Source organism: Sapajus apella, unplaced genomic scaffold (genome assembly GCF_009761245.1).
Source record: "Sapajus apella isolate SASKATOON/1434 unplaced genomic scaffold, GSC_monkey_1.0 scaffold94, whole genome shotgun sequence".
In the NCBI taxonomy this organism is placed as follows: Eukaryota; Metazoa; Chordata; class Mammalia; order Primates; family Cebidae; genus Sapajus; species Sapajus apella.
The window spans coordinates 1,689,057-1,707,435 of NW_022437034.1; the positions used below are offsets into that span (position 1 = coordinate 1,689,057).

General features: G+C 49.4%; 1 protein-coding gene across 6 annotated transcripts in view; it reads right to left on the bottom strand.

Annotated features, from left to right (window-relative positions):
* Positions 1-14,193: 14,193 nt before the first annotated feature.
* LRRC20 (leucine rich repeat containing 20) overlaps positions 14,194-18,379 on the bottom strand; it is a 66,128-nt gene continuing 61,942 nt past the window's right edge. For all 6 annotated transcript variants that reach the window (XM_032256234.1, XM_032256238.1, XM_032256236.1 and 3 more), the window contains one exon: positions 14,194-16,736. In XM_032256234.1, the coding sequence (XP_032112125.1) occupies positions 16,582-16,736 (155 nt within the window). In that variant the 3' untranslated portion in view covers positions 14,194-16,581. The remainder of the gene's footprint in view (positions 16,737-18,379) is intronic.

The following is an 18,379-nucleotide window of genomic DNA, read 5'->3' on the forward strand; positions in this document are numbered from 1 at the left end:
AAAAAAAGATCCCATTTTCTAGGCAGATGAAAGAAAGTAAATGGTCTGTTTCTTCCTTTTTTAGGAGTCAGGAGTTTGCTCTCTGGAAACAGGAAGCAGTTGGCATCAGGATTCTTCCTAGTCTCACTTTTTTCCCTGGTTCCTCCTCTGTCCTGAGCAATGGGCAGAGTCTCACAGCTAGAAGGTCCTTATAGGTCACTGAGTCTAACGCTGACCCAGAGCAGGCATCCTGACCCTAATCCCCAGCAAGAAGTATCCCCAGCAATGGGTACTTCTGACGTCACGTCCCTCTCTCTTCCCCTAGGGCAGCCCTTCAGAGGTCAAGAGGGAGGGAAGTTGTTCCTTCAACTCTGCTGTTCTACTGGAGAAACTCAAGAATTTCACTGGGCTTTTTTCCATCTGTGACTTGCCTCACTCTCTTCATCTGTACAATGGGCATAATAATGGCACCTATCGCCTATAGTTGTGAAGATTAAAACAGTTACTATGTATAAAACATGTGGAACAGTGCTTTGCATATAGACAGTATGCAAGAAATATTACTCGTCTCATCACTATCTTGAGTCCACCTTCCTGTAGAAGTGCTCACATTTCTTGAAGTCCCTCTGATAAAACCCAGAAGTGTGTCAGGTTGTATTAAGCCACCTTGAGCAATGCAAAGTTTGAGGCACTGTGCTGTAAAGTCTGAATAGCCTAGCACTGCCATTTAGAGTTGGTGTGCTTTGGGAAAGTTATATGTCTCTGGGCCTCAATTTCCTCTCATTTACAAAATAGGTATAATAGTGCCTACCATGTAGGGTTATGAGAATTAGGTGAGTTAATATATGTAAAGCCCTGACAAGAGTGGCTAGAACATTGTAGGTACTCAATAAATATGAGCTATAATTACTGAGGCAATAGACTTTGTTTTGAAAGTTGTTTTTTTGTTTTGTTTCTGAGACAAGGTCTCACTCTGTCACCCAGGCTGGAGTGCAATGGCACAATCTCAGCTCACTGCAACCTCTGACTCCTGGGTTCAAGTGATTCTCCTGTCTCAGCCTCCCTAGTAGCTGGGATTACAGGTACCCACCACTGAACCAGGCTAATCTTTTTTTTAAGTAGAGAAAGGATTTCACCACGTTGGCCAGGCTGGTCTTGAACTCCTGACGTCAAGAGGTCCACCCGCCTCGGCCTCCCAAAGTGCTGGGATTACAGGCTTGAGCCACAGCGCCTGGCCAGGGCACTAGACTTTGAATAATGCGGCCTCACTTTTTCACTCTTTTTTTTTTCTTCTTTTTGAGACAGAGTCTCGCTGTGTCACCCAGGCTGGAGTGCTATGGCATGATCTCGGCTCACTGCAACCTCCGCCCACCAGGTTCAAGCGATTCTCCTGCCTCAGCCTCCAGAGTAGCTGGGATTACAGGCAAGTACCACCATGCCTGACTAATTTTTGTATTTTTAGTAGAGACGGTTTTACCACATTGGTCAGGCTGGCCTCGAACTCCTGACCTCGTGATTTGCCCCCTCCTAAAGTGCTGAGATTACAGGCTTGAGCCACCATGCCCAGCCTACTTTTCCACTTTCTTCTTTTTTTCCTAAGCAGCCACATCGTTCTAGTGCTTTGTGGTCAATTGTTCCACCGTCTTTTTTATTTGAGAAGTTCCAGATCACGGAGCCTTTTTCTTCCTTCTCCCTCCTCTTCTACAGACATTTTTCTTCTATCAAAACCTTCCTACAGTGTCAAGTCCAAGTGCTACCAGACAAAACAAAATCAGTGGATCTAGCCTTGGAGAGCAGGCAGGGCAGTGTGTCTGTGTGTAAATTCTATCTCTACTGTTTGTTAGCTGTGTGACCCAGGGTAAGTCACTTAAGCCCTCTGATACAGTTTGGCTGTGTCCCCATCCAAATCTCATCTTGAATTGTAGCTCCCATAATCCCCATGTGTCGTGGGAGGGACCGGGTGGAAGATAATTGAATCATGGGGTGGGTTTCTCCCGTGCTGTTCTCATGATAGTAAATAAGTCTCATGACATCTGATGATTTTATAAAGGGCAGTTCCCCTGCACACACACTCTTGCCTGCCACCATGTAAGATGTGACTTTGCTCCTCCTTCACCTTCCACCATGATTGTGAGGCCTCCCCAGCCATGTGGAACTGTGAGTCCATTAAGCCTCTTTTTCTTTATAAATTACCCAGTCTCAGGTATTTCTTCATAGCAGTGTGAAAATGGATGAATACACCTCACTTTCCTCATCTGTAAACGGGATGTATAGTACCTCTTCTCAAAGCTGCTGTGTCTTGAGAAGAAGTACTATATAAAATCACAGGCCACTAAATACAGTGCCCTTCCTTATCCAAAAGTCATGGGTGGAGGCCAGACAGACAGATTTGGTAAATGTCTCTCCATGCAGATAAAGAAAAGTGCCCCCTCTCTTTCTCCTCCTGTTGCGGACTGAGCTATGTCCCCCTAAAATTGCTATGTCTAATTCCTAACTCCACAATTTGACTACATTTGGAGATAGGACTTTTGGTAAGTAATTAGGGTTAAATCTGGTCTTCAGAGTGAGGCCCTAATGACATGAGTGGCGTCTGTATAAGAAGAGAAAAAGGCTGGGTGTGGTGGCTGATGCCTGCAATCCCGGCACTTTGGGAGGCCGAAGCAGATGGATCACTTGAGCCCAGGGGTTCAAGACCAGCCTGGGCAACATGGCAAAACCCTGTCTCTATAAAAAATATGAAAAAAATAGCCAGGTGTGGTGTCGTGTGCCTATAGTTCCAGTTACTCAGGAGGCTGAGGTGGAAGGATCACTTGAGCCCAGGGGGCAGAGGCTGCAGTGAGCTGACATCACACCACTACACTCTAGCCTGGGTGATGGAGTAAGACCTTGTCTCAAGAAAAGAAGGAGGAGGAGGAGGAGGAGGGAGAGGAGACACCAGGAATTTACATGCACAGAGGAAAGGCCATATGAGGCCACAGTGAGCAGGTTGTCCTCTGCAAGCCAAGGACAGAGGCCTCAGGAGAAACCAAGTCTTTCAGCACCTTGATCTTGGACTCTAACTTCCAGAACTGTGAGAAAATAAATTTTTGTTGTGGAAGCCCCAAGTCCTGATTCCCAACCTGTTAGGAACTGTGCCACACAGGAGGAGGTGAGCATCAGGGGAGTGAACATTCCCGCCTGAGCCCCGCCTCCTGTCAGATCAGAAGCAGCATTAGATTCTCGTAGGAGCGTGAACCCAATTGGGAACTGCATATGCAAGGGACCTAGGTTGCGAGCCTGTTATGAGAATCTAATGCCTGATGATCTGAGGAGGAAGAGTTTTATCCCCAAACCATCAGCCCCACCCCCTGTCTGTGGAAAAATTGTCTTCCACAAAACCAGTCTCTGGTGCCGAAAAGGTTGGAGACTGCCGGTTTAGGCCACCCAGTCTGTGGTATTTCGTTATGGCAGCCCTAGTGAACCGAGACACTTCCCTACCCCAAAGCAGCTCCCAGGAAACCTAAGGCAACATTCTTCTCCACTGTAGATCACGGTTTTCTCCAAAGTTCACCTAACTGCAGGACTGGGGCGCTTCTCTGCCCTGAACCTTGGATGCCTAGTTTTTTGGTCAAACAAGTCACCATTGCTCCTATATTACAGATGCAGCCATCAAGGTAAATGGCTTACCCAATATTATACAGCTGTAGTGGAGCAGAGAGGCTAAGAACACTCCCCTGCACTCCTTGGGCACTGGCCCTCCTGTACCTTAGCACTGCCTCCCTCAACTTTTTTGGCCCTTTGGGAGATCATCTGAGAAAGCTAAGGGTGTACCCATCCAAGATGTAGAAGTAATCCCTGTCCACCTTGAGGAGCCTCACCACTTCCTTGGCCTGCAGGGTTTCCAGCTGCATGCATTCTGGCCAAGAGCTTGACCTGGACTTTCATCCTCAAGGGAGCTGCTCCCCATTTCACCCTACCTCCAACAGCTACCTCTGGGCTCACGTGCTGTGCCTAGGGAGGCTTTTTGCAGAAAGCCTCACCATCCTAGAAACTGATTTCCATCTGAAAAGCTGGATCTCAGGAGGTGGCAGGAAGAAAGTGGAACTGAGAAGTTCTTTAAAGGGGGAAAACCCTCCTGTGCCCACTGATATCCATGTGGACACCTGCTCGGAGAAGCATCTAAAAGGAGCAGTGGAGGAGGAGGTGGAGAGTGATCTCAGAATCAGACTTTCTCGGGAGTAGTGAGGGCAGTAAAGGGGACAATAGAAAGCCAGAAATCCAAATATTTTTCTTTTTCTTTTTTTTTTTTTCTTTGAGACAGAGTCTTGCTCTGTTGTCCAGGCTGGAGTGCATTGGTGCCATCTTGGCTCACTGCAATTACTACCTCCCAGGCTCAAGTGATTCTCCTACCTCAGCCTTCCAAGTAGCTGTTACTAAAGGCACTTGCCACCATACCTGGCTAATTTTTGTATTTTTAGTAGAGACAGGGTTTCACCATGTTGGCCAGCCTAGTCTCAAACTCCTGATCTCAAGTAATCTGCCTGCCTCAGCCTCCCAAAGCACTGGGATTACAGGGGAGAGCCACCATGCCTGGCCTCCAGATATTTTTCATTAAGAATTTCAGCTCCCAATTTAAAAATGTTGAGAAACAAATTCACAATTATTTTGAAACATGGTACAGACCAAACAATAGATCTATGAGTAGAATTTGGCTTAAAACCCTCTTGCAACTTATTAACATCTCGAAAGACCAGGAGTTCTCAATCCTGGCTGCATATTAGAATCATATAGGGGAGATTTAAGAAAAATCACTGGCCGGGCGCGGTGGCTCAAGCCTGTAATCCCAGCACTTTGGGAGGCCGAGGCGGGTGGATCACGAGGTCAAGAGATCGAGACGATCCTGGTCAACATGGTGAAACCCCGTCTCTACTAAAAATACAAAAAATCAGCTGGGCATGGTGGTGCGTGCCTGTAATCCCAGCTACTCAGGAGGCTGAGGCAGGAGAATTGCCTGAACCCAGGAGACGGAGGTTGCGGTGAGCCGAGATCGCGCCATTGCACTCCAGCCTGGGTAACAAGAGCGAAACTCCGTCTCAAAAAAAAAAAAAAAAAAAAAAATCACTGGCACTGAGCCTCTAACGCAGACTAATTGAAGCTCACTCAATTCTATGGAGTCAGACCAATTCCACTGTATTCATCTGTTTGGACAGGGCCTACACATCAGTGCTTTTTCAGAACTCTCCAGGCGACTCTGACGGGCAGGCAAGATAGAGAATCACTGCTGTAACCCTTCTTGGCTCTTCATCTGCCACAAGGGTCCTGGCCTCACAGAGCTCATGCTTAACTGCGGGAGACCAGTTAGTTGCAGATCTGCTAACTGCTCCATGGCTTGTCATGCGCTATGCGTTCTATCTGGCTGTCTTTTGGTGCTCTCTCTCCTGTCCCCCTCCTCACCTGCCAATCAGCCTGTCTCTTGTCCCATCCTCTCTGCTCCTACATCTCTAGAATAGCTCTTAGACCAGTGATTCCCGAACTCTGCTGCACTTTAGAATCTCCTGGGGAGACTTGAAGCCATCACACCCCATTTCAGTAAAATCAGAATGTCTCAGTGTGAAAACCAGAACAGTTTTTTGTGATGAAGGAATGAGTGAGTGAATGAATGATTACCTTGTCTGTGGTCCACACACCATACTCTCCCCACTGATCTCCCCAAATTTTGCCCCTCACCATCCATTTTCATTCCCCTGAAGGCCTTCAGGTACTTCCTGGTTAAACCTGACCTCCTCTGCATGCAGCCACGCTGCCCACGGCCCAGTCCTTGTCCACTTCTCCACCCTCAAATCCTACTGCTTTTCCCTCCCATCTGACCTGTTCCTCACTGAGCACCTTGCAGTTCTGCTAACTGCTCCATGCCTTGTCATGTGCTATGCACTCTGTCTGGCTATCTTTTGGTGCTCTCTCTCCTGTCCCCTTCCTCATCTGCCAATCAGCCTGTCTCTTGTCCCATCCTCTCAGCTCCCACATCTCTAGAATAGCTCTTAGACCAGTGATTCCCAAACTCTGCTGCACTTTAGAATCTCCTGGAGAGACTTGAAGCCATCACACCCCATACCAGTAAAATCAGAATGTCTCAGTGTGAAAACCAGATCAGTTTTTTGTTTGTTTTGAAACAGTCTTGCTCTGTCTCCCTGAAATACAGTGGTGCAATCCTGGCTGACTGCAACCTCCACCTCCTGGGCTCAAGTGATTCTCCTGTCTCAGCCTTCAAAGTAGCCAGGATTACAGGCATGCATCACCATGCCCAGCTAATTTTTGTATTTTTAGTAGAGACAGGGTTTCACCATTTTGCGTAGACTAGTCTCGAACTTCTGACCTCAAGTGATCCACCTGCCTCAGCCTCCCGAAGTTTTGGGTATCAAGTACCAGCTTGGCCGGAGAGAGACCTGCCCAGGTGGCGCTGAAGGCAATGAGAGGCAGACACCCAGATAGAACAACAAAGTGGGTCTATCCAGGGGGCCAGCCGCCTATGGAGTTGAGAGCCTCAGGGGCTGCCAGCATTCCAGGCTGAAGGCCAGGAGCAGAGTCTGATCCATGTAGTTATCTCTCTGCACAGGTGATGATTATTAACAAACAGGTGTTCTGTATTTTCTCATAACTCAAAAATATTCCAAGTAGGCAGCTGTTTCCCACTTCCCACTGACTACAGACAAACTAAAAGGTGTTCTCCACGAGGGAGCCCTGGGGGCAGGGGCAGATAGCTCAGAGAATGGTTTTGACTGGTGTACGATATTTACATTGTTTTACCGCTTTGGAATGCCCCCAGTGGTTTTCCACTTGGGGAGAGGGCCAGCTAGGTTTTCCTTGTCATCGTTCTTCCTAGCAAACAATATATTCTATCATATACTCAGCATTCATCAGTGTTCATAAACTCAATATTTCTCAACAGCTGGGATTATAGTCATGAGCCACTGCACCCGGTCCCAGATTAGGAGTTTTTAAAGATTCTCAGGTGACACCAATGTGCAGCAAGATTTCAAAATTACTGTCTGGGACAGTCCAGTCATATTTCTCTTCCCACGCCTGTCTCCCCAGCTAGCCTGTGAGCCTCCCACTCTGCGTTGGTCTGTTTGGGCTGCTACGACAAAATATCACAGGCTGGGTGGTAAAAAAAAAAAAAAAAGCAGAAATTTTTTTCTCATGGTTCTGAAAGCTGAGAGTCCTGGATCAAGGTTCTGAAATTGAGGGCACTCTTCCTGACTTGTAGACACCCCTTCCCACCTTGTCCTCCCACGGTGCTTTCTCGGTGTGTGTGTGTGTGTGAGAGAGAGAGAGAGAGAGAGAGAGAGAGAGCGTGCATTCTGGTGTCTTCTTTATAAGGACACTAATCCTAATCCTAGGGGATCAGGTCCCCACCCCAGGACCTCACTTAACTTTCATGACTTCCTACAGGCCCTATCTCCAGTCACATTGTGGGGTTAGGGCCTCCACATAGAAATTTTGAGGGACACATTCAGTCCCGAACACCCTCCAAGGGCACAGACCTTTCTCTTGCACAGCAGCAGGGCCCGTCCTAGCATCCTCCCTGGTCACAGGCCCTCCGTGGGTGTTGACAGAGTCCACACAGCCTGTGTTGGCCTCACATACACTCCTCATTCTCTAGGCAGAGTTGGAGGCATGTTCTGAGGTGCCTGAGAGGGTTGGAAGGCCCCCAAGAGAAGGGTTGGCATGAAGCCCAAGAGAGTCCTGTGGGATAGCTCCCCTGTGGTGGGGAAGTCAGGCATGTCCCATGGGAAACTCAGTCTATCCCTGGCTGGAAATGCCCACGGGCCTTTGGGGCAAGGAAGGCCATTGGTGTAGCTACCATTTTGAAAAGGCTCAGACTCCACAGCGAAGGGGGTCTCCATGGGGTGAAAATATGGCTCCTGGAGTCAGACCCCCAGCACATCCCCAGCATTTTCAGCATGTTTGTTTATGGTGATGTGAAAGGAGGGACTGTCCTCTTAAAAAGCAAGGCCAGGGGAGCTGCAGAGAGGCTAAGGCCTAGGCAGGAGTGGGGTCCCTTCCTAGGAGCCAGGAGGCGTCCCTCTGCCTCCTTAACCAGCCTCGAAGTCGCTTCAAAAGCTTTTAAAATGCTTATTAGCTCTCCCCAGGGAAGCAGGTCAGCGTCATTATCTGCATTAATAAATGACAAGCGAGAGTTCCAATGGCTGACTCACTTCCACAGCACAGCTAGGGCAGCAGTGGCCATGGAGGAGACGCCAGGAGTGCCTTATAGAGGAGCTCCCAAACCCCAGCGTCCAACGAGGTCCACAGAAAGAACCCGGGACATGGAGCCAGGAAACCTGGGCATTCGTCTGGGTTCCACCAAGTCCCTCTACATCCTTGGGTGGGCCGCTCCACTTGACCTTGGAACACCGTGGAACATTCCCTCTGGAACTTGGTGTTCCCATTTATGAAGCAGAAGAGGTTTGGAGCAGAACTTTTCCCCTCGGACAGCCCACCTCCTCTGGAGAATCCGCATGCAGGGGGTCTTCCTGAGGCAGACTGGGACGTCCTGAGGAGGTCCAGCTCTCTGGCTAGGGTTCCACGCCCTGGGCGAGGGCAATGAGAGCTTCTGGGGTGGGCACTACTAGGTCAAGAAGGATTCAGGCCACTGTGTCAGGAAAAACACATCTCTACAAGGTGGTGGGAAGGTGGTAAAGCCTCTTGGGAAGAGGCGTGCGGTGATCTGGGATAGCTGCGGCTGCCCTGGGGTCTCCTCCGGCTTAGGTCGGGCCTTCTGTAAACCATTTCCTGGGCTCTGGACAGCAATTCTACAAGACATGGACTCTGCTCTGGATTTGAGGCTGGGCATGGTGGCTCACACCTGTAATCCCAGTGCTTTGGAAGCTGAGGCAGGAAGATCTCTTGAGGCCAAGACTTTGAGCCAGCCTAGACAACATAGCAAGACTCCATCTCTACAAAAAAATTTAAAAGTTAGCTGGGCATGATGGCACATGCCTGTAGTCACAACTAGTGGGGAGGCTGAGGCAGGAGGATCATTTGGGCCCAGGAATTCGAGGACGCAGTGAGATTGTGCCACTATACTCTACCCTGGGCAACACAGTGAGAGGTTTGGAGCAGAAGAGGTTCTGTCTCTAAAAAAAAAAAAAAAAGGCTGAATTTGGATCTGAATTGAATCTGAATTGCGCCCCCCCACCCCCAACCTCGACTAATGTCTGATCTTGGCCAGGTTGTCCACCTCCTCTCCCCAGTTTCTTCATCTATATAATTGAGATAATAGTAGCTGCCTCCCGTGTTGCCATAGGGTTAAACGAAGTGAGAAGTGGAGAGCACTTAGTGTGGTCGCAGACACAGTGTGAGCTGCTAGCACATATTTTTACTGATGCTTTTCACTTCCTCTACTCTTTTTGACACCTCTGGTTTTTGCCTTTCTCCTCAAGGTTTGGGTGGCTCTTCCTTTCTTTGTCTTTTTTTTTTTTTTGAGATGGAGCCTGTCACTCAGGTTGGAGCGCAGTGGCATTATCCCGGCTTACCACAACCTCTGCCTCCCGGGTTCCAGTGATTCTCCTGCCTCAGCCTCCCAAGTACCTGGGATTATAGGCATTCACCACCATGCCTGGCTAATTTTTGTATTTTTAGTAGAGACAGGGTTTCACCATGTTGGCCAGGCTGGTCTCGAACTCCTGACCTCAAGTGACCCACCCACCTCGGCTTCCCAAAGTGCTGGGATTACAGGCGTGAGCCACCATGCCTGGCTGGCATTACAGTTCTAACACATTCCCAGGTGCTGTTGATGCTGATTGTCTGGGTAGCAAGGGCCTGGTCCACTAGGAATTCCCTTCTGAATCGTGGCAGGGGATTAAAATAAGATCACATGGACAGGGCAATGCCTTATCAACAGCAGCAGTCTCATCCTGGTGGGCTTTCAGGCACAGTGGCAGGCTAAGGGACAGCATTGGGGACTGTCTGTTCTCTCTCAGGTCATGTACAGACTCCTGGCCACTTCACTTAGGAAAAGCCTCAGCCACAATACCATGGACTGTGAGTGCCTGGAAAGACGAAAGTGAGGAAGATTTCCTGCTGTTTTTCAGTCCTATGGAAGCAAACTCTGCTGGTGAGCACAGGTATTGAATATGGGACCTGAGCTTGGGCTGGTAGGTGGATGTCAGATGGCAGTTCTTTTACAAGCTGAGGCCCCCAGGCATCAATGCACATCTGTCCATTCAGTCATTCAGTAAATACGTGTGTGCCCACTGTGGACCAGGCATCACTCCAGCTGCTGAGGACACAGCAGAGACCAAGAAGGACTAAGATCCCTCCTTCATAGGAATTTTATTCTAGCGAGAGTAAACAGACAAGCAGCAATAGATATAAGTAAATTATAGAGTATATTAGAGAAGCACTATAGGTAAAGGAAAAGGTGAGCAGGTTAAGGGGTTAAAAGTGACAGAAGTGCAATGGGGCAGACAGCAGTAGGATGTTTAGGGTAGGCCTTGGTTTGAGTAGGCTTGAAGGAAATAAGGGAGTTGCCAAGGGAATATCTGGTGGGTGTGCGAGTGGCTGTGGGGAGCAAATGTGAAGGCCCCGAGATGTGTGAACATACGTGGGGTGTTGGAGGACCAGCTGGAAGCCAGGGTGTCTGGTACGAAAGAGACCACAGAAGTAACAGAGGGCAGATGACTCCAGACTCGAAGACCATGGGAAGGCGTGGGCTTTTATGCTGAAGGAAGTGGACAGCCATGGCAGGACTTGGACCAGATGGGACAGGATCTAGAAGGATCCTCTGGGTGCAGTGTGAAGGAGGAACAGGGACCCTTTAAGGTACAGAGGTATAGGTCCTGCTTCCAGAGCCTGGTGTAATGGGGCTCATGTTGGCCTGGTAATCTGTATTTCACAAAGCTCCCATGATTGGTTCTCTTGCAAATAGCCCAGAGATGCAGCACCAGCCCTTGCACAGTGACAGGTAGTCCATCCACAGTTTTCTGTGCAAATAGTGTCAGTTACTGAGACTGCAATGTGAGTGTCACCCCCTGGAGTCATGCACTGAGGCAGTCCTGCAGAGTCCACCCTGGAAGGCACCCCAACTTAAGTGCTTCCCAGCTGCAGGAAGCCGGGTGCCCGGGGCTTCTGCTGGCATCAACTTGGGGTACACACATAGGGTAGCGCAGGCTCCAGTTGGCTCTCAGCCAACACCTTGAGTGCCTCATCATACCTGACAGAGCCTTTGAAGATTCCTGAACTATGAAGGGAGCAGGGACCTGCCAGTCTTCTCATCCTCTGTGGGGCTAAATCTCCCATTGGCCGGATGAGCTTCAGGTATGTGTGGCATGCAGCTCTGCAGGGCCCTAAGAGAGGCGAGGTTCTTATCTGGGCATTAAAGGCTATGCCCACACAAGGGTGGGCATAAGCAGATGTGAGAGGAAACCGGGGTGTGAAACGGGCACCATGCTGATGCACTTACCTTTGTCACCCATTCTTAACCCTATGGCATTAGGGAAGGCAGTGTTGGCATCTACTTTATAGATTAGAAAAGTAGGGGCTCAAAGAGGCCTTTTCACTGGAATGGGATGGAAGAAGGACCATGTCAGCTGAAGAAGGTGATCAAACACTTCAGTCCAAGCTGGCCTCCTGAGAGGCCCGGGGCTCACAGCAAAGACCCTGGGCTCGCAGCAGCAAAGCAAACCAGTTTGAACCAACTCTAGCCCTGCTCCTTCCTAGGCATGTGCTAAGCCTGTTTCTTCATCCATAGAGTGGGCAGCAAGAAGGGTGATGTTAACAGTAAATGAGAAACACATAGGCAGGGCGCAGTGGCTCACACCTGTAATCCCAACCCTTTGGGAGGCTGAGGCGGGTGGATCACCTGAAGTCAGGAGTTCGAGACCACCCTGGCCAACATGGTGAAACCCTGTCTCTACTAAAAAAAAAATACAAAAATTAGTAATGCATGGTGGTGCACACCTGTAGTCTCAGCTACTCGGGAGGCTGAGAGGAGAATCACTTCAACTCGGGGGGCAGAGGTTGCGGTGAGCCAAGGATGTGCCACTGCACTCCAGCCTGGGTGACAGAGCAAGACTCCATGTCAAAAAAAAAACCGAAAACCAAAAAACCCAAAACAACCAGTGCCTGCCTGGTGCTGATACACTAGGAGCTCCAGGGGTGCTCTTGCTTGGACAGCTGGGCTGTGTCCCTTTTCTTAGGCATGGATCCAGCCTGCCTGGCCTGGAGACACAGCCAGAGCACGGCCTGGCTGCTCATGGGCCAGAGAGGTTTTCCTGCCCAGTTGCCTGAGTCACGCCCTTCTCCCAGGCCCGCCCTTCCTGGCTTTCACATCTGGCTCAGGGCTCTGCTGAAGCCTTCTGGGGTAGCTGCCAATTCTTGCCTTGCCCGGAACTGCTTCCTGCTTCCCAGGTCTGGCTTTCTGCAAAGGGACAGGCACCTCTCATGTGAAGAGCAGATCCAAGGCAGGGCTCTGGGGTACAATGCAGTACTTGGGGGAGACTACCCTCAGAACCCTGTAGCCCCACACAGCTTCCCGTCTACATTATTTCACCGTCTTTTCCAGCTTAGCAGTACTAGTCCAGGAAACTGTTGCCCAGGAAGAAAAAGTTGTAAATAACTTCATTGTTTGTTCCAGGAGCTCTCCGAAGGAATCATTTACAGCAACATCAAACTGCTCACCTCTTAATCACAAGAGAGTTTATGCTCCAAGACTCTTGGAACCCTTTGCCTCAAAATCCCCCCTTGCTGTGTCCACTGATCCTAAACTACACCCTGATCTTCACCCAATCCTAATTGAGGCTTCCTTCCCTGCATTGAAAGTCCCACCTAAAACCAGACTGAAATCTCTCATCACTTCCTGACTGCCTTCCCCAGTCTGACACCCTAGGAAAAAGGTGGAGAGGGAAGGATAGGATCAGCTTTGCCTGATTAACAGGTGGATCTGGTGATGCTTTTGGTGAGGCATTCTTCAACAGGAAACTATGCAGGTGGGAGTCCTCTCTCTGACCACTGGCCTTTGGGGTGGGGAGGCCAGCGGCCTGAGTCCAGGCTAATCGACAGGGAACAGTTATAAATGATCATAGGGCCTTCAGGAGCTGAGAAATAGTGACCATATGAGCTCTGGAAAGGCCCTTGGGGGTCTCCTGGTGTAGCCCCTTAGTTTTACAAACAGGAAACAGGGCCCGGAGAGGAAGAGATTTGTCCAAATCCCAAAGCTAGCGAGGATTGTTACAGGGATTAAATGAGTTAATATCTATAATGCACTAAGACACTGCCTGGTACCCACTAAGCTCTATGTATGTTTGTTAAATAAAAATAATGGATCAGCCGGGAGCAGTGGCTCATGCCTGTAATCTCAGCACTTTGGAAGGCCGAGGTGGGTGGATTACCTGAGGTCAGGAGTTCAAGACCAGCCCGGCCAACATGGTGAAACTCCGTTTTTACTAAAAATACAAAATTAGCCAGGCGTGATGGTGGGCTCCTGTAATCCCAGCTACTCAGGGGAGCACCTGGCCTAAAACTCAAGGCAAACTTAAGTTGGCCTCTCAGACTTAGAAAAAAGCAAATCCTGACTTTAACATTGAACCCAGGGCAGCAGTTCTCTAGCGAGCATCGGAACCACACAGAGCAATTGTTAAGACAGAATGCTGGGCCCCACTCCCGATTTCAGATTCTGCACATCTGGGGTGGGGTCAAGAATGTTTTTTTTTTTTGAAAAGACGGTTTTTCACCATGTTGGTCAGGCTGATCTTGAATTCCCGACCTCAGGTGATACGCCCCCCTTGGCCTCCAAAGTGTTTGGCTTACAGGTGTGAGCCACCATGCCCGGCCAAGAATTTGTATTTCTAACCAACTTCCTGGTGCTGCTGATGCTACTGGCCCAGAGACCCCTCTTTAAGAACCATGGTCTCAGCAGAACAAATGACTAAAGGAGTAATTTCTGGCACCAGTAAGGAAGAAATTTGGAGATAGCGGGTCTCTTCATCCTTTCCCAGATACACAGTTTCCCCCTGACATTTAGCCATCCTGCAGCAGAGCAGCTGGGGGGCACGCACCAATTCTGCTTGGCTGCACCTGTGCCCACCTGTGACTAATCCACGTTTCATCCTAGTCTAGCCTTCTCTACCTCATGCTTTCAACAAGAGGGCACCCCTCTTGCATGTGGGCTGGTTTGACACCCAGGCTATAGGAGGTCTGTACAGTGAGAATGAATTAAACACCAACCAGGCAGACGAAATCAATGCATTCTTTATTGCAGACTAAAGCTAAGGGGCTCACTCACTGTGAGCTCTGATTTGGGGGCTGCTGTGGCTGCCCACACTTTCCCCGAGAGGCAAGGGCAAACTCTCCAAGCAGAGGAGAAAACAACTTCCAGAAGCTGCCCCTTCAGAGGCCTGAGGTGAGGATCTGGGTCAGCAGACAGCTTGGCATGCAGGGGTTAACCAGAAAGGCCAGGTCCAAAGGGCCAGGCACACCTAACCCTCATCTCCTGGTGACTACAGGTCACTCCCTTCTTCGGGAGTGCCACACAGACTCTGGAACAATCTAACAGGCCAAGGGTCTCTCAGGGCTGGTTAGGGAGGAGGCTGAGCACAGGCTCGGATCCCTGGAAGTGGCAGGGAGAGAACTGAGAGAACCTTTACCCTCTTGTTGGAGGACATCCCCAGCCTCGGTCCTTGCTTCTCAAACTCTGAAGTGCTTATAGGAATCAGCTGGGGGTCTTGCTAAAATGCAGGGTCTGAGTCGGGAGGTCTAGGGTGAGGCCTGGACTCTGCATTCCTAACAAGCTCCCAGGGGACACTGCCACTGCCGGTCCACAGACCACACTGTGAGTTGCAAGGCTCTGGTCATACACTGCCTTTTTGCACATCAGAGAAGCATGCCTCTTCTTCAACAGGGAGAAACCCTGTCCAGGTCACAAGGCAGGTGGGGCCAGCACAGCCTGAACAGGACTTCAGCCCCAACTTGCCCCCAACACCCACAGATGAACTCGGTAGCTCTGGAGATCCTGTCTTAACCTCCTCATCCTGAAAACCCTTTGCCCAGAGTTTGACCAACCAGGCCTTGTGATATGAGCAGAACGAAGTTTTTTGAGATACTGAGAGCTCAGTGATGGCCCAACAGTGGCCCAACCTGTCAGCTCCTTACCAAGAGACAGGAGACCTGGGCAGAGACAGGAGACCTGGGCAGGGACAGGAGAATTGGGAGCTTTCTGAGCAGGGATTACTGCTCTGAGCAGTGATCTGAGCTCTTAACATCTTAGCCCTAGGAGTGCTAAAGTGGCCACTCATCCACAGAATGCAGGATTTGGGTGGCCTGGCTTTGCCTCAAGCCCAGGGGCCTAGGTGCCTCCAGAGATTCAAACAAAGGTGCAGATCAGGTGGAGTCTGGGGCCCTGAGTCAGCCTGCTCCACACATGAGAGAAATGGGAGGTAGATGCCTGAGGACCAAGCAGTCTTCAAGCCACAGGTGTTCTCAGGAAGAAAAAGCCCCAGGCCTTCTCCTGGTAGGGCACCAGCCATTCCCACTTGCCGGGTACTGTCCCAGTTTTAGCACTGAAAGTTCCACATCCTGGGAAACCAGGAGAGCTGGTCACCCTGTTGCCTCATCATACCCTAAGATGCCAGGTTGAGTCCTTTAAAGGACTAGGTCATCAGGGGTTTGGGTGTTGGCCTGGGAACTGGCTGGCTACAAATTCGATGATTCACACCATGTTTTGCCCCCAGGGGCCCCGACAAGGCAGCCAGGCTGCTGCTGGATGGGACTGTGGTGAGGGTGGCCATCTGATCGCTTCAGACCAGAGCCACAGGTGCAAATGGCTCTGCCGTTCTCTGGGCCACCTCTCCCACGGCTCAGGGGTGACACTACAGAGGGACAGAGAACTCAGGACTTCCCACCCCGCCGATTTGTTAGCTGTCAGGAAGGACAGAGCTGACGTGACTTGCTCCCCACTCCCAGCCTACATGAATGTTCTTGCCCTGCAGCAGTGCCAGGCCAGATTCCCGCCACAGCTCTCACAGGACTCCTAGCTGAGGCTCCTGCCAGTTCAGGGACCACAGGGGTGAAGGGCCCTGCAGAGGGCCGTATCCAGGTCAGTTCTCAGGAAGTAATAAATAGATGGGGGTTGTCTTCTTTTCTCAGGACAGCAACTGGCACTCAGCACTAAAAACAAGGCCTCAAACCCGCAGGGGTCCAGAAAATACCCGGCAATGCCCACCTGTGCCTGCTGATCTGGAGGTAACTTGGAGGCACATACTGCTTAAAAACCTCCAGGGAGCCAAAGGAGGTAAAGGGTCCCTGCCTTTTTGTAGGGACCTTTTCCAAGGTCCCTTTTTTCAAGTGACAAGGCTCAGAGAAGGCAGGAGATCTGCCTGAGCTTGCATAGCAGCTGTAAGTGCCCAGAGTCCAGGCGGCAGGCCCCACCTTGCCTCTTCCCTTGGGCATTCCAGAGGCCCCTACTGCTGTAAGCTATCTATTCAGACCGGCTGCGCCCCACCCACCACTTGCTGGTCGGCCCACCCACCCCCAGCCTGCAGCTTGGCCTCCCATGGGCCTCCCTCCCTTCCAGGGTGACAGGCCAGTGGCCTCTGTCCCTTGCTGGGTGGGCATGAGGAGGGTGGCCTAAGGTAGGGGGGCTCTTGCGCCTTCCGGAGACATAAGCATGTCAAACTTGATGAGCGGCGGGGCGATCACGCGCACCTCGGCATTGAGTGGGTTGAAGCGGAGGTTGATGCTGCGCAAGGCTGGCATGGCAGCCAGCTTCTCCACGGGCACATCTGTTGGGGACAGAATGGACAGGTTAGAGAGGTGACGGCCAACCAGACAGAAAAGGACAATGGGCCAAGAGGACTCTGAGCACCTGATGGTGAGGGGCAGCTCCCCAGGACCCACTGCACGTGGGCTCAGCTCCTGGTGCCCAGCCCTGTGCGAGGGGCCATCAGGCCTACCAGGATAAGACAACCACATGGATGAAAGCATCCTAAAATATAAGAATCAGCTGCTTCAAAAAGTCAAACGTAGGATTACCATATAACCCAGCAATTTTACTTATAGGTAGAACTGAAATAATTAAAAACTGGTATTCAAACAAACAATTTTACACAAATGTTCATTGCAGCATCATTTACAAGAGCCAAATGTCTGCCAATGGATGAATGGATAAACAAAATGGTATATACATATAATGGAATACTATGCAGCCATTTAAAGGAATGAAATTCTGATACAGGCTATGCCATGGATGAACCTTGAAAACATTGTGCTAAAGAAAGAAATAAGGCAGGCACAAAAAGACACAGAACGTATGACTCCACTTATGTGAGGTACATAGAGCAGTTAAATTGTTAGAAACAGAAAGCAGAACAGAGGTTACTAGGGACAAGGAGAAAGGGAAGTAGGAAGTTATTGCTTAATAGCTACAGATTCTGTTGGGGTGATGAAAATATTTTAGAAATAGATAGTGGTGATGGTTGCACAACATGGTGAAAGTAATTAATGCCACTCGGTATGCTTAAAAATGGTTAAAGTCAGCTGGGCTATAGTCTCAGCTAGTCAGGAGGCTAAGGTGGGAGAATCACTTGAGCCCAGGAGTTCAAACCCAGGATGGGCAACATAGTGAGACCCCAGTCTCTATTTGTTTAAGAAAAAAAAGTTAAAATAGCAAATTTTATGTTATATATATTTATCACAATTTAAAAATAATGTAATATGCCAAAAACAACTGAATTGCATACTTTAAATGGGTGAATTGTATAGTATGTGAAGTATATCTCAATAAAGCTGTTAAAAAACAAAGACTATTGTGTGCATAAAGAATATTTTAGCCAAGAGAGAGGAAGCTGGATACAGTGACCTATGGAAATTCTTCTTAACTATGGGAATGCCATTCTATATCATGTCATCTGCTCCATCATACCCCTAAAGAGTCCCCAGAGAAGCATACATGACTATCTTGGGTCTATCTAAGGGAGGTTAGTTACACTTTGAATTTATCAGGACTGTTGATAATGTGCCCTACCTCTATTATTGCTCCATAAGAGTATCTGGGAAGTTCCAGACTATATTGGATCATCACTTACAGATGGAATGTTCTCTGGAATCAAAACAAACATATCTCCTGTCCCAGCTCTAGTTTCCAAAATTTAATGTGTAGAATATGGAAATCAAGTTTCAAGCTGTCATCCACCTAACTTACATAAAGATACTAGGATATTTTCCAACACTCATCAGAAATGCCACATTGTAACAAATATAAAGATCGTAGTGATCTACTAATTAATTCCAGGTCCAATATTCTCAGTTGTAACTGAAGACGCAGCGCATCCTAGTGTCATAGACATGAAATGTAAGACAGCCCTAAGCTGATGCCCCAGCTTTATCACCTAAAAAAGTTTATTACTTCCCTGTACCTTGTAATCTT